The 27,012-nt window shown below is 42.2% G+C and overlaps 1 protein-coding gene across 11 annotated transcripts in view; it reads left to right on the plus strand.

Moving 5' to 3' along the window:
- RYR3 (ryanodine receptor 3) overlaps nucleotides 1–27,012 on the plus strand; it is a 564,246-nt gene that overhangs the window by 527,021 nt on the left and 10,213 nt on the right. For 9 of the 11 annotated variants that reach the window (XM_074394143.1, XM_074394148.1, XM_074394146.1 and 6 more), the window contains 13 exons: nucleotides 1,038–1,166; nucleotides 4,678–4,782; nucleotides 6,868–6,949; nucleotides 7,597–8,924; nucleotides 11,148–11,206; nucleotides 12,202–12,373; nucleotides 13,510–13,596; nucleotides 15,120–15,320; nucleotides 18,489–18,619; nucleotides 23,161–23,203; nucleotides 23,676–23,803; nucleotides 24,804–24,864; nucleotides 25,172–25,318. In XM_074394143.1, the coding sequence (XP_074250244.1) occupies nucleotides 1,038–1,166; nucleotides 4,678–4,782; nucleotides 6,868–6,949; nucleotides 7,597–8,924; nucleotides 11,148–11,206; nucleotides 12,202–12,373; nucleotides 13,510–13,596; nucleotides 15,120–15,320; nucleotides 18,489–18,619; nucleotides 23,161–23,203; nucleotides 23,676–23,803; nucleotides 24,804–24,864; nucleotides 25,172–25,318 (2,673 nt within the window). Of the gene's footprint in view, nucleotides 1–1,037; nucleotides 1,167–4,677; nucleotides 4,783–6,867; nucleotides 6,950–7,596; nucleotides 8,925–11,147; nucleotides 11,207–12,201; nucleotides 12,374–13,509; nucleotides 13,597–15,119; nucleotides 15,321–18,488; nucleotides 18,620–23,160; nucleotides 23,204–23,675; nucleotides 23,804–24,803; nucleotides 24,865–25,171; nucleotides 25,319–27,012 lie in introns of those variants that run through there. The other 2 variants (XM_074394150.1, XM_074394154.1) reach the window with 2 other exon arrangements.

Below are 27,012 nucleotides of genomic sequence, written 5' to 3' on the forward strand. Positions count from 1 at the left end.
AACATGTACCTGAATTGCTGCGATCTCATGATCAAACTTTGACAAATGAAGAATTGCCTCTTACGGACGCACAAAGAAAGTGGCTTCTTGAGATGGAATCTTCCTGGTGAAGGTGCTCTAAACATTGTTGAATGCCAAAAAGGGATTTAGAATATTACATAAACTTAGAGAAGTGGCAGGGTTTGAGATTGACTCCAATTTCGAAAGAAGTTTGTGGGTAAAATGCTACCAAACTGTACAGGCTACAGAGAGATCTTTCATGAAAGGGAGTCCATTGATGCAGTAAACTTCATTGTCTTATTTTAAAAAATTGCCACAGCCACCTCAGCCTTCAGCAGCCACCACCCTGTTCGGTCAGTAGCCATCAACATCAAGGCAAGACCCTCCACCAGCAAAATGATGGTGGAACTTACAACTTGCTGAGAGTTCAGATGATTGCTAGCACTTGTTAGAAATAAAGTATTTTTTGATGATGGCACGTACATTAGTTTAAAGACATAAAATGCTATTGCACACTTAATAGACTATAGCATATTGTAAATATAACTTTTATGTACACTGAGAAATCAACATTTTGCCTGACTTACTTTATTGTGACGTTCATTTTACTGTGGTTTATCTATAATCAAACCTACACTGTCTCTGAATCTCTGATGCATGCCTGTATATTTAATGTACTCAGAACAATGTCTGGTACTTACAATGTTAGCTATTGTGGTGTTACTGTTAGTATGATTATTTGGATAATTACCATTATCTTCACATATTTCACATTGAATAAATTATCCTATTTCATAGTCTCCCAGTTCCAGCTGAAGGCAGTCTACTCTCCTATCTATTCTTTCCTCTGGAGGGATATTTGTGCTTGAAAGATTCTAGAAGTCAGGTATCTCCGTACTTCTTCACAGAGTCCCTGGATCCTGTCAGAGCAAAGAGGTCGTAGAGATTCATGACTCTCATGTACTCTTCCTAAATACCCAATTTGGCTTCACCGACTGAAGTCTGAGAAATACTAAGCTCTACTCATTTGTTTTTAGGAATCAATCAGTGATTTCTACTGGTATTACTCAGGGAAGGACATCATTGATGAATCTGGACAGCACAATTTTTCCAAAGCTCTGGCAGTCACCAAGCAGATTTTCAATTCCCTTACAGAATACATCCAGGTATGTGCTATAGAGTGCATGCTTGAGAACAAAGAGAATGTTGACATGCCCATATTCTGTATTCCCTACAGAATACTTGGTTGAACACATCCAACCCTGATGCTAACAATATTTCTTTTCTGTCTATCAATAGGAAGCAATAATACTTGCATTCTACAAGAAGCCATAGTTTGGGGTCCCCCCCCCCGCACTGGACCTATTTACAGTGTTCACACTTGACTTGCATTTATCTAGTTAACATTTTGCTTTGCCTCCTAAAGTAAAAATTTTTCATGGAAAGAAAATGTCTTACTACACTTAAAATTCTTTATATCTAGAACAGCGTCTGGCATATATCTGTTCAGTAAGCATGAAGAGTGGAGTGGAGAAATGATTCATAGAATGAAGGAATTAAGGGATAAATGACGTTACCTTGATAGAGATTACAAACAGAATCCATGAGATCCTATTGACTTGTCAGAAATTCACTGTGGAAAAAGTAACTTCAGAAGCACACAAAGTACATGCAGCGGTGGTCAAATCTGCAAATGAATTTCACGTTAAATACCTAGACCTTGCAGCAGTCTTTCTCTGTCCATAGTCTTTTTCTATTCATTGTCTATGGTGGTCTAACTATTCTGGAAAAGGAGCAGAGGATGTATTCAGGCACAATTTGCTATAAAATTAGTAGGCATATCATTACCCTCTGTGATACAAGATTTTTTTGAAGCAGAAGTAACACTTCATCTTCAGATTACCATAATCAGGAGACTCATGAATAGGGCTCTTATTCATTCAACAAAATGCTCTGCTCGTACTCTGTGCTGTGGTTCATGAAAAGAAATGCAATATATTGCCTCTACCCATTAAGAGCTTACAATGCAATGGAGAAAATACATATACATAAGAAAAATTATTCAATGTAAGATGATGAAAGGCCGGGCACAGTGGCTCATGCCTGTAATTCTAGCACTTTGGAAGGCTGAGGCAGGCAGATTGTCTAAGCTCAGAAGTTGGAGACCAGCCTGGGCAACACGGTGAAACCCTGTCTCTACTAAAAGACACAGAATTCACCCGACATGTTGGCATGTGCCTGTAGTCCCAGCTACTTGGGAGGCTGAGGCAGGAGAATTGCTTGAATCCAGAAGGTGGAGGTTGCAGTGAGCTGAGATCGTGCCACTGTACCCCAGCCTGGGCAACAGAGCAAGACTCTACCTCAAAAGAGAAAAAAGAAAAATTGATCATTCATGATCACACATACTGTGCTTACGAACGACATATGTAGCTGGGCACGGTGGCTCACGCCTGTAATCCCAGCATTTTGGGAGGCTAACGTGGGTCAATCACCTGAGGTCAGGAGTTTGAGATTAGCCAGGCCAACAGTGTGAAACCGCATGTCTACTAAAAGTACAAAAATTAGCTGGGTGTGGTAGTAGGCACCTGTAATTCCAGCTACTGGGGAGCCTGAGGCAGGAGAATCGCTGGAGCCTGGGAGGCAGAGGTTGCTGTAAGCCAAGATCACACCACTGCACCTGGGAGACGGAGGTTGCAGTGAGCTGAGATAGTGCCATTGCACTCCAGCCTAGACAACAAAAGTGAAATTCGGTTTCAAAAAAAAAAAAAAAAAGCCAAAGGCTCTGAGTCTCCATCAGACCACACATAGGCTATGAATAGATACAGAGGAGGAAGTATATGCTGTGTCAGTGACTTGGAAAAGTTAGAGATAGGATCATACATGGCTTTATGAGAAATAATATTAGCAATTATGCCAGTCTCGCTGAAACAGAAGAGATAGGTAACGAAAGAAATGGAGAATGTTTTTTTACCTTTTCCTGTACACCTTCATTTCTTTCCTACAGAATATTTTACATTCCAAGAATCCAGGAGTTTTTAGTGGCTTTTTTTTTTTTTTTACAGGTAATATGACTGAGCCAAAACTTGTTCTATGAAAAACATTAAATTTTCATCAAATAAAGATTCATGTGATGAGCCAACTGGCAAAATCAGATCATATTTGCTCATTAAAAGACAAAGCTAACACTGGCAACTTGAAAGGGAGGATTCTGAGGGGAGATACATGCTTGTCACTCAAGCATTGTAAGGACAGGAGGAAATAAACCTAATAACAAGTTACTTATCTGAAGTTTCACAGAATGCAGTGTACCTAAGGAGATCATTAAATATATATGATAAGCATCTGATTTGATCTCTGTAAAAGCCCTCCTTATCTTCAGAACTTCCCATGGAGCACTAACCCAAAAGTAAAAGAATTCGTTTTTGGTGAATATGAGTTTCTTTCAGCAACCAGTTTTGTTTCAAAAAGAATCTAATGGTTTCTAGTGATCAGACACTGAATGTATATAAACAGTGATTTTTAACAAACCTTTGTGATTTGGGAATGCAGACAGTATTTCTCCTGCTTACCTTTTAAATCCTGGGTATCCTGCCAAGACTTTTCTAGAAATTAAGGTAATATCTGTGATCCTTTTAAAACTTTCTTATTGAGTGGTTTGGAGATTGGCTAAAGGATAGAAAAAAAAATACTAGACTGTAAAGAAAAGATAAGAAATGTTGACTTAATAATGATCTTCAAAAATGGTGGGATTATTGACTGAGCACAGTGGCTCATGCCTATAATCCAAGCATTTTGGGAGGCTAAGGCAGGCGAATCACTTGAGGCCAGGAATTTGAGACCAGCCTGGCCAACATGGCAAAAATCTGTCTCTACTAGAAATACAAAAATATCAGCCAGGCGTGGTGGTACACTTCTGTAATCTCAGCTACTTGAGAGGCTGAGGCACGAGAATCATTTGAACCCAGTAGACAGAGGTTACAGTGAGCCAAGATTGCACCTCTGCACTCCAGCCTGGGTGACAGGGTGAGACTGTCTTAAACACACACAAACACACGCACAGAGATTAACATGAAAATGCAAACTAAGTTATTCCTCTACATTTGACTTTCAGAAAAGATTGTTAGAGATTTTATTATATCTGATTTTAGGTTAATAAGAGAATCCTAGAAGTGGTTGAATGCCAGGATTATTACACAGATTTTTTTTTTTTTAATGAGATAGCTCTGTCGTTATCAGCATGTGAAACCTTGCCTGGAACAACAGGGAAGTGAGGGCCTGGTTTTTCACGGTGTACTTTGCAGCACCCTTGAGTTCCTCCAAAGGCCTCTGAGGCCAAGGTGAGGCCAGGGAGCTTGCCCTTCAGCCCTGTGTCTAGCATAGCATCTCACAGTTTTAAATATTCTGCAGTATAAATGTTTATTTTAAGAGCTCATTCTGAGGCTAAAAGAAAGTCTCTGAAAATCTCTGGACTGTGAAATCCCTAGTGGTTTTTCTAGACATGGTATCCTACAATCAGGAAAAAGAAAAAAGTGATATCCTAGGAAAATACTAAACTATGAAATATGTGACTTTTGGAAAGCCTGTCTGCTCGTGTAAGTAGGTATCAGATGCCCTTACTAGACAGGTTTCAGAGTAACTGTGATGTTGAAGTGACATGGACTGTCTTCTTCCCCATAGGGCCCTTGCATTGGTAACCAGCAGAGCCTGGCTCACAGCAGGCTGTGGGACGCGGTGGTTGGCTTCCTCCATGTCTTTGCTAATATGCAGATGAAACTCTCTCAGGTACTGTGGCCCATTCCCTGCATGTATCATTGGTGTGAAATGCTAAGTCCGTCCTCACTCCTTAGTGTTCCCATTGTGATGTGGCTGCTTGATCAAAGGCTGGACAAGCCACACATAGGCGATCTCATTTTTTAAAACTGAGGGCCAAAATGGGAGACAGAAATGAATGCCTCCAGGGGGGTCCCGGACAGGCTTTTGCATGAACGCAGCTTCCTTCTTTGTGTCTACCAATCTACCCTTTTTATTATTGCCTCAATGTTTGCTTTCTATGGTGCTCATCCTTTCTGCTTCCTTGTCACTGTTCTGTCAACTTACCAACACTCCCTAGCAGCCCTGTCCTATCTGTCCCATGTTGCATGTCTCTGAAATCCACATCCCCCTTCTATCTCACCCCTGCTTCGTTCCTCCCTTTTTCAGCCTCTCCTCCTCACTCCCCATCTCTCTGGCAAGATGAATCAGAACCGCTCAGAGCATTTATTATGAACAAATAAACGTAGCATATGTAGCAGTTTATTGCCTCTCTCCATGGCAACACGTGAAGGAGACCTTCAGGAGGTATTTCAGGCTGATTAGAGTAACATTTGCAGCTTTAACTTAAATAATGTTTTAAATGTTCAAGGCTAAAATGTTCAAGGCTATCACATCTGCCTCCTCTCTTCTGGAATGTGCTATTTAACCCTTTCATTTTTCCCCTTTTGACTCTGGCCTTATGGGAGGAGAGAGTTCCTGGGAGGGCTGCCAATTTGACAGTAAGATGTCCGTTTATATGTCAGCTGGGCAGTGTGGTGTAGAGTCTCTGAGATGAAAGCCCTAGGCCTGCCACTTCCTCACCAGTGACTTTTAGAAAGCCATTTTCCCTTTCTGGTTTTTGGTTTCATCTTCTCTAAAATACTCAGAATAGGTGATCTCTGAGGTCTTTTCCCAGCTCCAATATTCTATGCTTCTGTGATGTTTTGTATATAGCTTATGATACACACCGTAAGTGATGACGATTCCTCTGAAAGTTGAAGAGCTAGGCAAAGAGCTATGGTTGGGTTTTTGTCTTTTCCTTTTTTTTTCCTTTTCTTTCTTTCTTTCTTTTTTTTTGACGGGGAGTCTATAAAAGGTATGTGACCCAGGATACATTTTTAATTGAATCCGCAGATTGCCCACCTCAGATCTTCCAAGAATTGTTTCCTGGCTGGGAGCAATGGCTCACGCCTGTAATCCCAGCACTTTGGGAGACCAAGGCGGGTGGATCAGGAGGTCAGGAGTTCAAGACCAGCCTGGCCAACATGGTGAAAACCCGCCTCCACTGAAAATACAAAAATTAGCTGGGCATAGTGGTGTGTGCCTGTAATCCCAGCTACTTGGGAGGCTGAGGCAGGAGAATTGCTTGAACTGGGACCCAGAAGGCGGAGGTTGGCAGTGAGCCAAGGTTGTTAGCCCAGGCTTCACCAAAAAAAAAAAAAAAAAAAAAAAAAAAGAATTGTTTTTTATTGTAACGTAGGGTATAAAGCATGGAGTTAGCTTAGCAATGCTCTTCCTGCATTGCTGAAATTAAAACCAAACAGACTAGTATCTAAACTATGAAGAAGAATAGCCTCCATTTTATACCATTTGAAGGGCCAAGTGGCACCCAGATCACCACCAACTAGAATTAGGTGACTCTAATCCAGAAAGAAAGAAGAACCCATTTGGTGATTAAAACCTTGATACCTTTACCAGATGTCTAGTATTCCCAGAAAGCTCACTGGTAGTTCTCCATTGTAGAAAATGGCAACATAAACTACTAGAGATACCTGAAGGCTCTTTGGTGCATTGGGTTGTTCAGTAGATTTGGACAACACTTGCTCTATCTGCCACACTGTACTAATAAAAGGAAAAATGTAAAGGAGCTTTGTTGGATGAGTCCTGCTACAGTGAGTCTCCCGGTGCTGCAGACAGTGGACGATAAGGCATCCTCATTCAGAATGAGAAGGAAGCTCTTCCCTGACACTGATACAGCCTGCACCTAACCTTTCCAGAGCAGGCTCTTCTTGCTCACTGCCCTGTACTTTACTGAGGGATCAGATAGCTCAGGGGTATCTCCTGTTTCTGTTCTAGGATTCCAGTCAGATCGAGCTGCTGAAGGAACTCTTGGATCTCCTTCAGGACATGGTGGTGATGCTTCTGTCCCTCCTGGAAGGTTGGGCTGTTTGGTATAACTAGGCCTTCACACAACTGTAATTGGTCTGAGCACTAACCTTACTGATCATGCAGGTGATCCTTCTGGCAGGTCACTGATGCCATATGACAATGGTCAGAAAGCCAAATTTTCAGAAACAAAAAATGAAATGAGGGGCACCTGGTCTGATGGACGCAGTCTGAAATCAATTCATTTTCTATCAGTAGGAAAGCCAGAATGAACTGGGGAAAACCTCCAAGCTTTGCTCCTCCCTATCCTCTCCCTCTCCCCATTGCTTTTCAACACATCTGGCTGCCAGTGTGTATGCCAGCCATCTAGTTGGGCACCCTCCTAGGTCTAAGGGGATCAGAGGGACACCATGTATCCCTGTGTGTCCCCAATAATCTGATAACGAAACCACTTCCCAGGCCCCAGGCCACGTTAAAGGCAGTGGTATGGCCACCTCCTTCTTCCCTTTGTTTCTTTCCCCCTTGGCTCCTAGTGGTGTAGTCTTTATGGCTTGCTGCTCCCTCCTACATCATCACGGTGAGAGAAGAGCTGACTGACTAATTTGGCACAAAAGTCTTCTAAAAATAGCTACCTGACAAATTACATGATGGCTTGGGTTTATTTATGTATTTGTATGTCTTTTTGAACCTGCCTCACAGGGAATGTGGTAAATGGCACCATTGGCAAGCAGATGGTTGACACACTGGTAGAATCATCTACCAATGTAGAAATGATCTTGAAATTCTTTGACATGTTCTTGAAACTTAAAGACTTAACCAGCTCAGACACCTTCAAAGAGTATGACCCAGATGGTAAAGGAATTATCTCCAAAAAAGAATTCCAGAAGGCCATGGAAGGGCAAAAACAGTACACGCAGTCAGAGATTGACTTTCTCCTTTCGTGTGCAGAAGCTGATGAGAATGACATGTTTAATTACATTGATTTTGTAGACCGGTTCCATGAGCCAGCCAAGGACATAGGGTTTAATGTGGCTGTGTTATTGACAAATCTTTCTGAACACATGCCCAATGATTCCCGCCTGAAGTGTCTGTTGGACCCAGCAGAAAGTGTGCTCAGTTACTTCGAACCATACCTAGGACGTATCGAGATCATGGGTGGGGCCAAGAAAATTGAGCGTGTTTATTTTGAGATCAGTGAATCCAGTCGCACTCAGTGGGAGAAGCCCCAGGTGAAGGAATCTAAGCGACAGTTCATTTTTGATGTCGTCAACGAAGGTGGGGAGCAGGAAAAGATGGAGCTGTTTGTGAACTTCTGCGAGGACACCATCTTTGAAATGCAGTTAGCATCTCAGATCTCTGAATCGGATTCAGCCGACAGGCCAGAAGAGGAGGAAGAAGATGAAGACTCTTCTTACGTGTTAGAGATTGCCGGGGAAGAGGAGGAAGAAGGGCCTTTCGAGCCGGCCTCTGCATTTGCTATGGCCTGTGCCTCTGTGAAGAGGAATGTTGGCAACTTTCTGAAGAGAGCAACCCTGAAGAACCTCAGGAAGCAGTATAGGAACGTGAAAAAGATGACTGCGAAGGAGCTGGTGAAGGTGTTCTTCTCCTTCTTCTGGATGCTGTTCGTGGGGCTATTCCAGTTGTTCTTCACCATCCTGGGAGGAATCTTTCAGATCCTGTGGAGCACAGTGTTTGGAGGGGGCCTGGTAGAAGGGGCAAAGAACATCAGAGTGACCAAGATCCTGGGTGACATGCCCGACCCAACCCAGTTTGGTATCCATGATGACACTATGGAGGCTGAGAGGGCAGAGGTGATGGAGCCAGGCATCACCACTGAACTCGTGCACTTCATAAAGGGTGAGAAGGGCGATGCAGATATCATGTCAGACCTCTTTGGACTCCACCCAAAGAAAGAGGGCAGCTTAAAGCATGGGCCTGAAGTGGGTTTGGGCGACCTCTCAGAAATTACTGGCAAGGATGAACCCCCTACGTTAGAGAGTACTGTACGGAAGAAGAGGAAAGCACAGGTAAGTGTCATTTGTTTCTTTCATCTTTCTTTATCCCCGGAATAAGACTTGTCACTATATCTTGTGATCAGTACTGACACCATTCCCCAGGTGCCAACTGTATTAGACAATAACTCTGGTACGACTATGCTGATCTGATAATTCCACTTCAGACACGTCTGCAGAAATTAAGACTTAAATGGTCATCTCAGTGTCTAGTCATTGGTTGGTCTTCTAGTTTTACATTGTAGAATTCAAACTTGATGGCCTGCGATAGTTTGCCTCAGTCTTTCATTAGAAGGTTAGTTCTCGTGCTGTGCAGACTCATTCAGTGAACCAAAGGCATAGAAAACCAAGTATAACAACATGAGGCCTTCATTTTGAGACCTCATGGTTTTTCAGGGTTTTAAAAGGTCAAAATGGTATCTTAGGATTTGGCATAGCCTCATTGAGTTTGATCATGCTTGGGACATTTTTATCCTTGTGATACACCCACTATTCAGTTAGTATTTCATGTCAGTCAACTAGATTAAGTGAACAAGATAGCGGGAATTCAGGGCCCCTTGACCATGGAAGGTTCTGGATGTTCCCCTTTCTTGTAATAACCAATTCACAGTGTCATTCTAGTATCAAAGAGAGTAGAGAAGTGTGAAAAGATCCAAACCCCAAAACATTCATTCATTCATTCATTCCATTATTATTTATTGAAAAGTTAATGTGCACTTGTCACTAATTTAGGCTCTGGGAATATGGTGGTGGTGAATAAGAAACACACTGTCCCTACAGTTCAGTGGAGAAGAAAGGCATTGGACAAGTCAAGTATAAAGAATGCTAGGAAGGAGAAATGTCAGGTTTTATAGTTCTCTGTAGGAGAGAACTCTCACCTGGTTTGAACATTCAGGGAAGAAAACATCAGAATCAGCATTCCTACAATATTATTCTGTTTTGCTCCCTGATGTAGCCCCAAAACCTAGAACACAGTTTGATACACAATAGAGTCCCATTCCAGGACTGCTGTATGCCAGGCTATGTGCTAGGATTTGGGAATACATAGGTTCAAAGCAGAAACCACATTTTTGCTTTCATGGATCTTACCTTCTAGTGGGAGAAGACAACAAATAAGATAATTATCATTTGTGCTGAATGTTAGAATGCATGAACATGCAGCCAGGAACAGTGGCTTATACCTGTAATTCCAGAGCTTTGGGAGGCTGAGGTGGGTGGATCACTGGAGGTCAGGACTTTGAGACCAGCCTGGCCAACATGGTGAAACCCCATCTCTACTAAAAGTAACAAAATTAGCTGGGTATGGTGGCAGGCACCTGTAGTCGCAGCTACTCAGAAGGCTGAAGCAGGAGAATAGCTTGAATCCAGGAGATAGAAGTTGCAGTGAGCTGAGATCGTGCCACTGCACTTCAACGTGGGAAGTAAGAGTGAAACTCCATCTCAAAAAAAAAAAAAAAAAAAAAAGAGAGAGAAATGAATAAAAGAATACATGAACATTCACTAAGTTACAGAGTGAATGTAGGCCCATCAGAAATAGGTTGAGGAGGCTTCTGAAAAGGTGTCATGTGAGTCAAGTCCTGACAGTTAGCAGGCTTATGAAAAGCTAGGGCAGTCACACTCCAGGCAGAGGATACAGCTCAGTATCCTCTGGAAAGTATGCCTGGAAGGATCGGGAATGTTACAGGAAGTCTATGTGTTTGGGTATAGGACACAAGTCAAATGGTACAAGGTGGGCATGAAGAGAAACCCCAGGATCATGCAAGACTCATAGGCTATGTTGAGGAGCTTGAATTTTATTCTAAGTGCAGTGATCCTCAGCCAGAGGGACTGGGATAGTGGCCAGAAGATTAAAGACAAGGCAGGAAGAAGCCTGTGAGATGGAAGCAGGCCGACTGAACTTGGTTTGATCTGTGCTCCATCTCTTTCCGACCCCACAGAGCAGGAGAACCACGGCCATGAGGCCCTCAGGATGTCCTGACACAAGTTTCCTCTTTGAATTGATTTAACCACAGAAAGGCAGTTGAGTTTTCAAGTTTCAAATCTCTGTCTTGGCATCTCTTCAGAGTCACTTGATATATATAGCAGGACACTTATGCTCGGTGATCCTGAGAGAAGCAGAAACATGAAAAGAAAAACCCACTGAAATTTGTGACCAAGAAGCAAATGGCCAAGAAAATGTCCCATCATCATGACCTCGCTTCTTTGAGGAAAGCTTGACTGATTGTTATTTTTGTCTAGGCAGCAGAGATGAAAGCAGCAAATGAAGAACAAGGAAAAGTGGAATCCGAGAAGGCAGAGTAAGTTCTTGGTAGCATCAACTACTCTTATTGCTATGGTAGATAATTTTTAGGCCAGGCAGAGTGGCTCACACCTGTAATCCCAGCACTTTAAGAGGCTGAGGCTGGAGGATCACTTGAGCCCAGGACTTCAAGACTAGCCTGGGCAACATAATGAGATTCCATCTCTATAAAAACACAAAAATTGCTGGGCATGGTGATGTGCACCTGTAGTCCCAGCTACTTGGGAGGCTGAGTTGGGAGGACTGCTTGAGCCCAGGAGGTTGAGGCTGCAGTGAGCCAAGATCACACCACTGCACTCCAAGCTGGGCAACCGAGCAGGGCCGTGTCTTGAAAGAAAGAGAAAAAGAAAAAGAAAATAAAGATCGTTATTGACAGTATCTAATATTCTGTTGCTATAGTAAATGGAAAACTTGATTTCTATCAAGGCAAGCAATTATTCTACAAGCCCTTGGTGTATTTCCTTTTACCCTAGCTATGTAGTAAATATATTATATTCATCTTGCTAAGTTTATAATTCCACTAGCAGATCCGAGTCTCACTACCTGGCCAGATGACTTTGCAACTTCATATATTGATGATGACAATGATATGTAATATTGATTAAATACCTTTTATTTGTCAGGCCTGTGCTAAGGTCTTCTATAGAGTATCTTCTTAAATCTTGCCAGAAGCTTAGAAGAGTAGTTGCTACTATTTAGAAAATAAAGGGTAACTTCAGATGGGAAAAAAATGGTTAAGTCTAATTTCAGAAGAAGAGTATCAACTTGTATATAGCTGATATACACCAAGATCATGGCTAATCCAAGTGGCCACCATTCATTAAATCTAAATTTAATGTCCAGCCACTGTGGGTTGATAAAGCCCTGAAATGTCCACCCTTAAGGAATGATTCTACTTCCTGCCCCTCTCAACCCAGATGTCTCTTTAGTCTCCCATTTTGGGCCAGACCTCCCTCCCTCCTCCCCTGCTGAATGGGTTTCCCATTTCTGCAGCATGGAAGACGGAGAGAAGGAAGACAAAGTCAAAGAAGAGGAGCAAGCCGAGTACCTGTGGACAGAAGTGACAAAAAAGAAGAAGCGACGTCGTGGTCAGAAGATTGAGAAGCCGGAAGCTTTCATGGCGAATTTCTTTAAAGGGCTGGAAATCTATCAGACCAAGTTACTGGTAAGCGCTCCAGCCTTGGCCCTGTTCGTGGTGCAGGCATTGGCCCAGGCAGATGGCAGAGAGGTACCTCTGATTTCTTTCACTCTTTGATCAGTTACACTTCTTCCCCTTTCTCATTCCTAACCTTTCTTCCTCCCGTGTGTCTACCTGTTCCTTTTCTGTTGGAGGAAAGGAAAAGGGGGAGAGCCTGGAAAGAACCAGTCTTAAAACAGCTCTGCTATCAGCAAGGTGTCCTCTCTGACCTGCTTCCTTACCAGGAGAGCAGTAACACCTCTTTCTACCTAGTCCTTTATGTGTATTATGTGGGGACTTAGCTGATCCTGGTCCAAAAGTTCAGAAGTCAATTCATCATGTGGGAATCAAAGAACGTTCCTCTTAGGTTATCTTCCCACGCTAGTCCTCCAAACCTTGATTGTTCTATATGCAATCAAACCATAGAACAGCTTGTAATATTCTTTCTCTGATACATTGCCCACTGAGGTACAGTGGCTGAAAGCCAGGACCACACCTTCCCTAGTACCATTAGTGAGGGCTCCCCACAGAGAGATTGGACACTTTACCCAGGCAGCTTCCACTCCAGTCTTTGGATGCCAATTTTTTGGGGGAAGATGGCAGTGAGAATGGGAATGTTGCTCCCACCAAGGGAGAAGAAGAGGCTCCTGGAACTGTAACTTGGAAAGGAGTGAGGACTGAGGCCACATAATAGCTGCATTCAGGGTAGGAGTTGCCAAGGGTCTTCTGTGAGCCTGGACCACTGATAGTTTCCTAATAGACTGCTTGCTCGTGGTGTGATCATGAAAACGCATACAGACAGCACTTCAAGGCAAGGCTCGAGTCCTCTGCTGGTGGCAGGTTTACGCCTTAGGCTCCCTGAGCAATAAGCCAGAGCAGGATACTTTATAGCCATTCTAAGCAATTTTTTTTTTCAAATCAACATTTTGGTCCCATGTTCATGACATAACACAGTCATGCCGTGCTTGTGTTAAGAATGCCATGGTTGCCCTAGAAGAGCAGTCATCAAACAGTAGGACTTCCCGCGTGTGAACTTCTAACCAGAACTGACCTTCTGTGTGAAAGTAGGAAGTTCTCGTTTCCTTGCAAAGCTCTTCTACTTCTGTCTGTCCTTTTCTTTGCAGCATTACCTGGCTAGGAATTTCTACAACCTGAGGTTCCTGGCTCTGTTCGTAGCCTTCGCTATCAACTTCATCCTGCTTTTTTATAAGGTGATACTTCATTCAGGGGTTAATTGCTAAGTATACTGTATACTAACTGTGATACGTGTAGAAAAAGAATCATGACAGAATTTATAGTTTTAATTGTATCAAAAATTCTAATACATCAGCACATTTCTAAGACACTGGCTTCTAAAAGGAATACAATTTCTAGCAATGGAGAGACTACTGACAAGGGAGCCAGCAAGGGGAAGGTTTCTGTAGTTCATGCTTACTTTAGTCGTTACTTAATCTAGTCCTCAAATACTTGTTGAGCATCTCCCATGAGCTAGACCCTATTTAGGAACTGCAAGATATTTCAAAATGAGGAATAGATACAATTCTTTCTTCAAGGAATAGGTAACCAAGAGCCATTATAGTTGGCCTATTTGTTAGAAGCATTTTGAAGGAAGAATTAACGGGATTTGGGAAGAAAGGGGACTGCTCACGTTAAATGAAGGTTTTGAACATTGGCAAGTTGGTCTTGCACGCTGTAGGCACGTAATAATTGTTAGCACAATGAATTAATGCTCCTGAATTCTCCGCATAGTCTTTAACTGGCTTTTCCATCTCTTTGCCTCTTTTATCCACACCAACTTTCCAGTCAACAAACTAATGACCTTCTGTTGTGCATAAGAGAAAAATGGAAGTCTGTAGTCAAGAGAGACAAAGCTTGGTTTTAAACACATGGAGACTGAGGTGACTTCAGACAGCCATCCAAGTAGAGAAAGCCAGCAAGCAGTTAGAGCTACAGCACAAAAGCCTCAAAGATGTAGATTTCAGAGTCATCTGTGTAAGAATAGCAGCTGAAGCCATGAATGTAAATAGCATCTCAGAAAGAATGGAAAATACTGAGTCTCCGGCTAGGTGGTGGTGTGGAGTTGGGGGGACGGGCACACACATCATATCTGTGCGTGTGTTTGTGTCTTAGCCTCCTCTCAGGCCACAGCATGATCAGAGATTCCCTTCTGTGGCCTAAGGATTAAAAGCATATGTAGAAGTAGTTTTCTAATTTTAAGTTTTTTGCTTTCTTTTCAGGAGATAGGTTTTGTCTTTTTTTTTTTTTTTTTTTTTTTTTTTTTTGTGACGGAGTTTTGCTGTGTTGCCAGGCTGGTGTGCAGTGTTGCAATCTCTGCTCACTACAACCTCCGCCTCCTGGGTTCAAGCAATTCTCCTGCCTCAGCCTCCTGAGTAGCTGGGACTACAGGTGTGCACCACCACACCCAGCTGATTTTTGGATTTTTTTTTAGTAGAGGTGGGGTTTCATCATGTTGGCCAGGATGGTCTCGATCTCTTGACCTCATGATCCTCCCGCCTCAGTTGTCTCCTTTTTAAAAGATGGTTTGCAATTATTAGAGATACTTGGTGATTCCTAGTAATAAGTTACCTGAAAACCTCATTCATTCAGCAAGTAATGCTGAGTCACTACTATTCGTACAGCATATGCTAATGAATATAAAATATGTGGGGAGAGCACAATGGCTGAGGTTTTTTTTTTTTTTTGATGTTTAATAAGCGAGTGTGTTTTGGGCCAGGTCACTGAAGAACCTTTAGAAGAAGAGACAGAGGATGTTGCAAACCTGTGGAATTCCTTTAATGATGAGGAAGAGGAAGAGGCGATGGTGTTCTTTGTCCTTCAGGAGAGCACGGGGTATATGGCACCAACGCTGCGGGCCCTGGCCGTCATCCACACCATCATCTCTCTCGTCTGTGTGGTGGGGTACTACTGCCTGAAGGTGAGCTGCTTGCCACTCTGGATCTAATCTGACTCCTTGAGGAAGAAGTATACTTTTTGAGCCCAGCCAGCCCTTTGCTCTAAGACTCTGCTATTTGTAAAGGTCCTTGTAGGTCCATGGAGCAGCAGCAGCAGCGCATTGCCTGGGAGCTGCATAGACCTGCAGAGTATCGGGCCTCACCCCTGGTCTTTTAACTCATAATCTACCACTGAGCGTGATCATGGGGCAATTTGTACGCACTTTCAAGTTTTTGAAGCCTTGTGTGAGGAGTCCCATTTTGGGTTCCTCTTGTTGAATTTAATAGAATGGGTCATCAGGCTAAGTCCCATGGAGAGCTAGTCATAAGAGAGTCTTCTGATCTTTTAATTGATGTTGAAATTTTTTTAAGAATACCTTTTCATTAGGTTGTAATGATTTAAGATCTCAGAAGAAAGCTTCCTGATGTGTTAGTTTTTATCTATTGCTGCATAACAAACCATTTTAAAACTTAATCGTTTAAGATGACCACTATTTATCTCTCGGATTCTGTGGGATGACCGGCACATTTGAGCAGTTCCTCTGTTCAATGAAAAGTGAGCATTTTTTCAGTCGTCTGCAAGCTCAGCTGGGCTGGAATGGCCAAGATGGCACATTCCCATGCCTAGCAGCTCAGTGGGGGCACAACTGGAAGAATGGACTCAGCTGGGGTAGCCAGGCCTCTGTCTCTCTCTCCCTCTTTCTCTTCAGATAGATTCAGAGCATCTCCTTCTCCATGTGGCCTTTCCACGGGATCTCTGCAGTAGGGTAGCTGCCCTTCTTGCATGATGGCTTGGGTTTCCAAAAAGAGCATGGAGGTGGAAGCTGCTAGCCCTTCCTAAGTCTTAGGCCCAGAATGGGTACAGTGTCCTTTCCATTGCATTCTGTTGTTTAAGGCAAGTCACTTGGCCATCCCAGATTCATTGTTTCATGGTATTCCAGGCTGGAATTCCAGGAGGCATGGTTCCTTGGGGCCATATTCAGAACCACTACAGTTAGGTCAGTCTTCAGGCATTCAGTTTTTGGTGTTCCAAGTCCAGTTCTAGTTCTGCTACATCATAATTTTGTTTTTCTCACTGCTTTTCTCATTAAATTTTTTCTTCCTTCTCTTGAGTGGGAAGTCTTCTAAGTACAGCAAGCCATCTTCTTCCTGGGAAGAGTCCAGGAAATATTTTCCTATCTTGTGGTTCTTTCTTCCCCCAGTGAACTATAGTGTCGTGTAGGAAGTCCAGCTACTGTGCTGAAGAGATTTTGTGCCCTGGGTTACACTAAGGGCTCCATTGCAACTATGAAAGTGAAAATTCTGAAGCCAGAATTCCTGGGTTGAACGCACAGCTCTGCCACTGAAACTCCCAGTCCTCTCTCTTCTCATACGTATAAATGAGTATTATTTTGGCCGGGCACGGTGGCTCATGCTTGTAATCCCAGCACTTTGGGAGGCCGAGGCGGGTGGATCACGAGGTCAAGAGTTCGAGACCATCCTGGCCAACATGATGAAACCCCGTCTCTACTAAAAATACAAAAATTAGCCGGGCATTTGGCACATGCCTGTAGTCCCAGCTACTCAGGAGGCTGAGGTGGAAGAATCGCTTGAACCCAGGAGGCAGAGGTTGCAGTGAGCCGAGACTGCACCACTGCGCTCCAGCCTGGCGAGAGAGCAAGACTCCATCTCAAAAAATAAAAAGTATTGTTTTAAAGTTGCTGGGAGGATTAAATATAGTAGTCTGTGTAAATGTACTCAGAACATGTAGTAAACCCTTAAGCATATTAGCTGCTGCTCCTTAGTTTGACATCCTAGAGCTCAGCTTATTAAATGGAGTACAGACTATACTGTGACCCGGACAAAACAAAAAGTTAACACTATTTAGCAAGTAAAGAGTATGGAAGTTCTGCTTATGAGAGTATACAAACTTCTAGAAGATTGAAGGGGAACAGTTGGAATCCCAGAGATAAGCATCGCTCTACAACTTGATATTACTATCGTTCTTCAGACTCATTCAAAACAGCAGGCCTCGCCTCACACATCATCTGTTTACTAACAGTGATAATCAATTCCGCACAGTGTGCCATGGCTGCTAGCCTTTGTCACCTTCTTGCCGTGAGTTTTTTTACTTCATCAGTGTTATTTCATTGTTTTAAAGAAAAACAGGTAGAAAAACATTGTTTTAAAGAAAAACGAGAGGTAACTCTTTACACATCACTGTCTGAATTTTGTTCTTTGGTTTCGGACAAAAGCGATGTGGGGTACATGCATATCATGAGCCTGGAGATGAAGCTCTCAAGGATGTTGCCAGGTAGCCAGTGGCATCTCAGCTAGAGATGGGATGAGTTGTTTTTCTGGCTAGAGCCCCTCTGTCAATTGTGACTTCTCATTTCCTGGGATTTCAGCAGCAGCCTCTGGCCTCATTAACTCTGTCCCAGGTTTGGAGTGTGTGCGCGCTTAGTGATGGTTAGGGCAAGTGGATTATTTTCCAATCCCTTTCTGTGTTCCCCTTTGGAGTCAGGTCCTTTTGCCATAAATCTGTATCTAGTCTAATATTAAACTTACAATTATAAAAGAATGGAGAGTGACAGGAGGAAACAAGTATGCCACTACCTGGACGGAGCTCCTTACGGAAAGAATCTCAGGAAGGAAACTTCAATACAGACAGACTAAATCTTCTCATTCTATCAAACCATGTTTCATTAACTGACGTCAAAGCCATGAGATAAATATGGCCCTGTATGTTGAAGGGAGTTGGAACATTTCATCACATTCCTGTGGCTGGCTGATCTATTACAGAATGGTTTATTGTCCTTTCTAAATCTTGGTTCAACTCCAGTCGAGGAGTCTTAGGAGACCTAACTCATTCAGCCCTGGGCTCATCTAGGCATGGCCTGCACACTAGCAAGGGTCAAAAAGTCTAGTTTGTATTAATATTAGCTATTTAACTGAAAATGTAAAGGGTGACTCAAATCAGTTCAGCTTTAAAGAAGTAAGTATTTAGCCAAAGAGATTCATTTGGCTTCAAGCCCACAACTAGGCCCCCTAAGAATCCCACTATAAGGAGATTGCTACCCTGAAGTTGGAAGGTTAATTTGTGACAAATACCTGGCAGCAGGTGCTTTAATTATAAAGCCGGCTCTGTGTAACCATTGTCTTCCCAATCCTAGGTCCCTTTGGTAGTATTCAAAAGGGAAAAAGAAATAGCCAGGAAGCTGGAGTTTGATGGCCTATATATCACCGAACAGCCATCCGAAGATGACATCAAAGGGCAGTGGGACCGCTTGGTGATCAACACACCGTAAGTGTCCCTCTATCCCAACTTAAAAACGAGACGGAGTCTCTACTGTAAATAGAGTAACTCTTTCCTCCTGGCCTTAAAACTGGTTAACATAAACCTTCTTCTGGTTTCTGGGACTTTTCTCCCTTGCCTCTTCAATAAAGCCGCTTACTGCCCATTAAATACTTTATATAGACTTCTATTAGTTTAACAGTGGACAGAAGATATTATCAGAAGGTACCGAGTATATTTTATTTAGACGGGACAGTCCAGTACAATATTGCTTAAAGTAGTTTCCCATGTTCGAGTCACACAGTGTTTCCAGGGCGTAAGTTGCCCGGGAGTTTAGAGACCAAGTTGATCAGCTTCTCCATAGCCTTCCATGGCACAGCAGTCCTGTAATTGTGCCATCTCTGAAGTCTTCTTCTTAACCAAATAGGCTACTTGGTAAGAGACCTCCTCTTAACATAAGATTGAGAAGCACTTACATGGGCAGGTAAATAGAGCTGTCTGGTAGGGATGTGAAGACCTGTAGAGGCAAGCTTTCTTTCCTGTAGGTAGGTGGCGCTGTGGTGGGAAGGAGCAAGAGCACTGATTGACAAGTGACAGCAAGTCAGCTCCGAAGCTTAGTGGTCTGTGAACTTGCACAAGGTAATCAAACCTTCTCAGCCTTAGTTTTTTTCCTCAGTGTAATAGAGGGATGAGAATATCACATCCTACAGTCCTGGGAGGATTAATGAATGTATGTCAAGTGCTTGGCAAACGCCTGGCACATGATAAGCATTCAGCTGTTACTCATTCTCTTTCCCCTAACTATTCAAAAACTGGCCATCATCATTAGCAAACTGTCATGTTCTAATGACGGTTGATTCACAAAGTAAGTGACAGTTTCAAGATAATGTGGTAAAAGAAAAGAAATAGGGCCAAATATGTAAACAAAGGTGACTGTGTTGAAATTCTTTGGTGTGCCAATTAAGATAAGTCATGTTAAGAAGCAAGCATCCTGACTGCAGGGGAAAAAAACTGTGTCCTATCCAAAGATGATCAGGCAGACTGAGAAGGAGCTCTGCAACGGTACAGCTAGGCATATTTCTTTATAGTCTCCAGAAAAGGAAGGCCCTTCTCTTAGAGGGGAGAAAATGTGAATGGGCCCATCTTCACATCTTAAGTCTGTCCCTGCCTGCAGGTCCCCTGCCAATCTTCTCACACAAGGAAAAACAGTACTACTAAGCACTGTCTCTGACCCTTTGTCCTTACATTACAGAAACCTTGGACACTATTAAATAGGTGAATCCTGTGGCAAGCTTTGTGCAAACATCAGCAATGCTTGTGTCTGTTATACAAGGAGATATGGCCTAAAAGTCCCAGTAAGAAGACAGTTCACTTTCTAGAAATATATCCTAAAGAGACAGTGAGACAAGTACATTAAAATGTCCCAACAAAGGTATTTGCCAATATTCTAAGAGTAGTTTAAACATCCATGAGTAGGAAATGCATAGCTATTTTATAAAATTTTAGATAATGTTTAATGTTTTTCACAATAATGGCATCATAGTACATGTTCATGTTTTATAACATGCTTTTTTTCAGTTAACTATGTCATGGAGAGCTTTTAAAAAATTCTTTTATATTGCTAAGCACACATAAATATATAAATATAAAATATATATGTATATTTTGCAGTATAATTACAAACCAAAAAGGTTAGAACATTATTGAGAACTTTAAAAATCCTCTGTATTGCTGGGTGTGGTGACTCACGCCTGTAATTTCAGCATTTTGGGAGGCCAATGTGAGTGGATCGCCCGAGGTCAGGAACTCGAGACCATTCTGGCCAACATGGTGAAACCCCATCCGTACTAAAAATACAAAAAATCAGCTGGGCATGGTGGCACAGACCTATAATCCTAGGTACTCAGGAGGCTGAGATAGGAGAATCGCTTGAACCTAGGAGGCAGAGATTGTACTTCAGCCTGAGTGATGAGAAACTCCATCTCAAAAAACAAACAAAAAAAAAATCCCCTGTGTTACCCTCCCTGATCATATCTTCCCATCCTACAGCTATCTACATTTTTGATATTCATTAGTGGTAATATTAATTCTTAATTAGTGATCAGTGATATTAATTAGTGATATTCATTCTCCCACTTTATAGTTTTTCCAGTTAGGTATTTGTCCCTAAATATATTGCTCTGTTTTGACTATTTTGAACTTGATATAAATGAAATTATACTATATACATTATACTGTCACTTGAATTTTTTTTTTGAGGTGGAGTCTCTATCGCCCAGGCTGGAGTGCAGTGGCGTGATCTCATCTCACTGCAAGCTCTGTCTCCTGGGTTCAAGTGATTCCTCTGCCTGAGCCTCTTGAGTAGCTGGGACTGCAGGTGTGCACCACCATACCCAGCTTTTTTTTTTTTTTTTTTGTATTTTTTTTTTTGTATTTTAGTAGAACCGAGGTTTCATCATGTTGGCCAGGATGATCTTCATCTCCTGACCTCATGATCTGCCCTCCTCGGCCTCCTAAAGTACTGGGATTATAGGCATGAGCTACCACATGTGGCCACTTGAATATTTTTTAGCATTATATTTGGGAACTCACCTGTGTTGATGTATGTAGATGTAACTGTTCATTTTGAAAGCTGTAGAATTTTCTATTATGTATGTCATCACATTTATCTGTTTTCCTGACAGTAGATATTTCAATTTTTCTGTTTCTGGCTCTTATAGACAGTGCTACAGTGAACATTCTCATACCTGATACACAAGTAGAATTTCTCTAGACACAGGAGAGAAATTTGCTGAATAGTAGCATATATAAAATGTTTGTTCTAATTTTTACTCCGAACAGTACTTTATGAGAGTTTCTACTTCTCTGCTTCTTTGTCGGCACTTAATATTGGCAGGTAATTTTGCTCATCTGGTAGGCGTCAAACGGCACCTCATTGTACATCTCCCTGATTACTAAATGGGTTGAGCATCTTGTACTTTTTCCCTGCACATTCATGTACAGATATAGTCTTTATTTATATACTTTCCTTCTGAAGGTCTTTATGCCACACTTCAAGGACTAGTAACAAGTAAAAATGTTTTCTACCTTCAAGGAGCTGGCATACGTAGTCAGAGGGTAAGAAATTCAGAATGCTCACATGAAGGTGAGACCCTGTCTGTCTATGAAAAGGTCATGCCCAGAGCCTGTGGTCCTCGCCCCTTCAGCATCAGTCATGGAATCTTCTGCTTAGGACAAAGCACGGCCAGGCTGAGTTGTATATTACAGACCATTTGTATAAAGGATTTAGGAGAAAGGAGATGTCAGTGTGGCAGAGAAAGCATGGCTTGTTTTTATTTATTTTCCATTTAAATGCAATTTCTGAAAAAAAATCAAGTAGCAACGTACAAGGAAGAAAGTCAAAAGTTATTTTCATCCCCCAGAGATAAAATATTAGCAATTTACTCTCTAACACCAGCATTTGTTTTCGCTTTCAAGTGCCATTTAAATGTTTAAGACAAACTGCTTTAACAAACCAACAACCACCATTTTTTTTTTTTTTAATACTGCCACCCTGTTGGGGGAGAGCTGGTGTTTGCTGGGATTATTTTTCTGAGAGGTCAGTGAATAGTGGGAGGCTCTATTTTCTTATCACCAACTTGGTTGGTCTCTGGAAAACAGGGAACTGTTGTGTATCAGAACCAAAAAGAATGAATCAAAGAAAAACACAAGTAAGAATGCATGAACCAAAGGCCAGAAACTCCTAGGCTGTAACCCAGCCTTACAAGGAACCCCCACAGGAAGGATTCAGTAATTCTGGATAGGAACAAAATATTTTCAATGGTTTCTGCCAACATTCCTGAAGATTTCAGTTCTTTCTTAACTTTAACAATAAGAAATACTTGCAGTGGAGCTGGTACAAGCTACAGATGGAAGAACGATCATCTCTCTGGGGATGGTACAGAACAAGGAACCATCTCCCAGAAAGAGAGGGACCCAACTCCCTGAGGAAAGCAGGCCCTCAGTATTACTTGGGAATAGAAAATAGAGTAGAAAAGCCCTCAGGTTAAAATAAGTGAATAGAAATAAACTAAAGGTGATTCCCAAACAGAAAACTTCACAGAGTTAGGGCCTTTGTCTGTACTTACCACCACATGAAACATCCCTTATTCCCATTATCTACCCCAGTAGCTGACATTAAGTGGCAACTCATTGAATGGAATGCATGTGTCTTCTGTAGCCTGTTGTTTCTGGTTATACTGGCATCAGGGAAAGGATTTAGAAACATATATCTGTCTCTATTTAATCTGTCATCACAATTCTTGGCTCCAAACCATAATTCTGAGGTAGAACCTGCCCAGTGGCTTTCCACGTGTTTCAGAAGTAGTGAAACCATACATTAATCAGTAGACCTGTGATGACGCTGAACTTCAATCAGATTTTGAATTCTTTAGTGAGCAGGACAGAAACCAAAAAGATCATAGATCCAGGAACTCAAACTGAAAAGTTTCTTGATGTGCTTTCCTTGATGTTAAGAACGAAGAACCTACCTTTTTCATTTTCTTTTTCAGATCTTTTCCTAATAACTATTGGGACAAGTTTGTAAAGAGAAAGGTATGCCTTGTCAGTGGGGGTGAGTTCCATGATCACAAAGAAATGTGGTGTATGTTTCTTAAGTTCTCCGCATACAAACATGAGTAAATGTGATGCCACTTTTATCATAGTGTCTCAAGGAGAGTAAGTCACACAGAAGGGGTTGGATATGAACATATGTAGGTTTTTGGCTTCATTCATATACTCATCTGCCTTAAGCAAGTTAACACAGCCCTCATTGTTTTCTGCATAGTAGACGTTTTCTCCCCTGCAAAAAGATATCACTATCAGCTTTTTAAAAGTTATCATTTAATTGTCTTTATTGCTTCTTTTTTTTCTGGGTTTTCTTTTCTCTTTTTTCTGCATTTTGAACTATGTCTTAATCTACCCATTGGAAGAGCCCATAAGGCAGCAAAGCTCTGAAGACCCCAGAGCTAGAGAAGATTTGGTGGCGGTGTGTGGCCTGAGCTCACCCTGTCATTCTTTGCTTCAGGTGATCAACAAGTATGGAGATCTCTACGGAGCAGAACGCATTGCTGAACTTCTGGGTTTGGACAAAAATGCTCTTGACTTTAGCCCAGTAGAAGAGACCAAAGCAGAGGCGGCCTCTCTGGTGTCATGGTACATAAAGCTTAGGAGTTAAAATAGATAAAATAGATCTTTCGCTTTTCCATTCCTCTTCAGTTGCTCAAGGGAAAAATTACAACTGTGTCTTTATTCTCTCAGGCTCTGGTCTGGCTTAGGTGTTTCCTCTAGGTTCTAACATATTGGGAAAGCACTGCTTTAAAAATTTCAAGAATAGGCCAGGCACGGTGGCTCACGCCTGTAATCCCAGCACTTTGGGAGGCTGAGGCGGGCGGATCATGAGGTCGAGATTGAGACAATCCTGGCCAAGGTGGTGAAACTTCGTTCTACTAAAAATAGAAAAATTAGCTGGGCATCTTGGCGCCCACCTGTAGTCCCAGCTACTTGGGAGGCTGAGGCCATTGAATTACTTGAACCTGGTAGATGGAGGCTGCAGTGAGCCAAGATCCTGCCACTTAACTCCAGCCTGGCAGCAGAGCGAGACTCTGTCTCAAAAAAAACAAAAAAACATTTTGAAGACCAATACATTTTTATGCTTTATAGAGCTGAAAGAGAAAGACTAATTAAAATTTCAGGCTGGGCTGCGTGCGGTGACTCACACCTGTAATCCTAGCACTTTGGGAGGCCAAGGCGGGTGGATCACAAGGTCAGGAGTTCAAGACCAGCCTGGCCAACATAGTAAAACCCTATCTCTACTGAAAATACAAAAAAGTTAGCCAGGTATAGTAGCAGGTGCCTGTAGTCCCAGCTACTTGGGAGGCTGAGGCAGAAGAATCATTTGAACCCACGAGGCAGAGGTTTCAGTGAGCCGCAGTCGCACCACTGCACTCCAACCTGGGTGACAGAGTGAGACTTCATCTCAAAAAAAAAATAATCAGGCTGTGTGATTCAGCTATTCTGTCTCATGGGGAACACATACAACTTGATAAAGATGAGAGCCATATTTAGGTTATTAGAAAAAAAACTTTTTCCTCCTTATTAAGCACGTTAGTACCTCTTGACATTTATAAGTTTTAACATTACTGTTCTTCTCTAGGCTAAGTTCCATTGACATGAAGTACCATATCTGGAAGCTTGGAGTTGTTTTTACTGACAACGTAAGTATTGCACCTTGAAAAACAAAATTCTGTACCCCAGGTTCAGGGATGCCACAGAGGAGCAAGCTATGGAGAATGCCCAGAAAGATTCAGGGATTGCTTATCAAAGGCCAAAGTCCTACACGTCCTGGGGGACACTTACACAATGGTGTAAGGTAGATAGGGCTCACTTAGCAATTCTTGGGCCAGCTCACAGCACCTCAGCACCTCAACCCCCACTATCCTCAGTTTGTCCCCCAAAATAAAAAATGGTTTAATGAGCACATTATCAGGCAAAAATACTTAAACTGCCTTCTTCCATCCCCAGTCGTTTCTCTACCTTGCCTGGTATACAACCATGTCAGTTCTGGGCCACTACAATAACTTCTTCTTTGCTGCTCACCTGTTGGATATCGCAATGGGCTTTAAGACACTGAGGACCATTCTGTCATCTGTAACTCACAACGGCAAACAGGTATGGTTTCTACTGATGCAGAACAGAATGAACTTATATATGCTTAGGGGAAAGAAAACGATCAGCAGGTAGTATACAGTGTATGACAGGAAGGAATGTGTCATGGTGTATAATGTTCTTTTCTTGGCCAAATGCTTGAACTAATAGTGATTGTTTTTGCAAAATGGTAGAAAATTAAAAATATAGCTGCAACCATCATGTAGAAAGCATAAGACCTTGATTCAGTAACCACTGACATTAAGATGAACCAGGGAAGGAGTGGGGTGATAGACACATCAGAATAACCTTGGAGATCTTTTTAAGGTCCACCCCTTCCTCCCTGAATCTGATATACTCCCTGGGGGTTAGCAAGTAGACATACTGTACGCAGAAAACTCCCCTGGTATCTGCATCCAATTAAGAACCAACGACTTCAGATACACACACACATATAATGTATATGGTTGTTACATATGATACACATAGTATACATTATCGTACATATGTAAGATAGCTAATACTATAATCATATAGTTTATATTATATATATAGTTCATCAAGGAATTGACTCTGACAATAGGTAGAAGATTAGATATTGATCAGACTGGATATAGAATGGCTATAGCCATACTAAAATCTAATGGCTTGCTCTTGGCTGCAAATTCAAACTGTTTAGCATTTCACTCCTCATTAAGTACAATGTCTGTGTATGAGACATGCTCCCTCCTATCTCCAAGCCTTTGTATGGGAGAGGGAGAAAAGACGAAGTTAAAATGTGCCCAGCTTATGCCATGTCCCAGTTACTGTGACAGTCTCACAACTACCTGGTAAAGTAGATGTTAGGCTCACTTGACAGGTAAGAGAACTAAGTTCAGAGAAGCTAAATGTCTCACCCAAGACCACACAGCTGCTCAGTGGTAGAGCTGAGATTCAAGCCCCTTTCTTCCCTGATGCAAAGTCCAAGTTCTTTCTCTTTTTTTTTCCCAAACCCACTGCTTTCTGTGAAGTTCAAGTGATTGTTCCTCCCTCGAGTCCGCTGAATACATGTCCTCTGGTGCGGATCTTCACCTACTCCCTTTTTTTAAATTGGATTTTAGGTTTTGGGGTACATGTGAAGAACATGCAAGATTGTTGCATAGGTACACACATGGCAGTGTGGTTTGCTGCCTTCCTCCCCTTCACCTATATGTGGCATTTCTCCCCATGTCATCCCTCCCCAACTCCCCGCCCCCTGCTGTCCCTCTCCTATTTCCCCTCAACAGACTCCCGTGTGTGATGCTCCCCTCCCCGTGTCCACGTGTTCTCACTGTTCAACACCCACCTATGAGTGAGAACATGCAGTGTTCGATTTTCTGCTCTTGTGTCAGTTTGCTGAGAATGATGGTTTCCAGGTTCATCCACGTCCCTACAAGGGACATGAACTCATCGTTTTTGATGGCTACATAATATTCCATGGTGTATATGTGCCACAATTTCCCTGTCCAGTCTATCATCGATGGGCATTTGGGTTGGTTCCAGGTGTTTGCTATTGTAAACTGTGCTGCAATGAACATTCATGTGCATGTGTCCTTATAGTATAACGATTTATAATCCTTTGGCTTTATACCCAGTAATGGGATTGCTGGGTCAAATGGAATTTCTATTTCTAGGTTCCTGAGGAATCGCCACACTGTCTTCCACAATGGTTGAACTAATTTACACTCCCACCAACAGTG

This window comes from Saimiri boliviensis, chromosome 2 (assembly GCF_048565385.1).
Source record: "Saimiri boliviensis isolate mSaiBol1 chromosome 2, mSaiBol1.pri, whole genome shotgun sequence".
Taxonomy (NCBI): Eukaryota; Metazoa; Chordata; class Mammalia; order Primates; family Cebidae; genus Saimiri; species Saimiri boliviensis.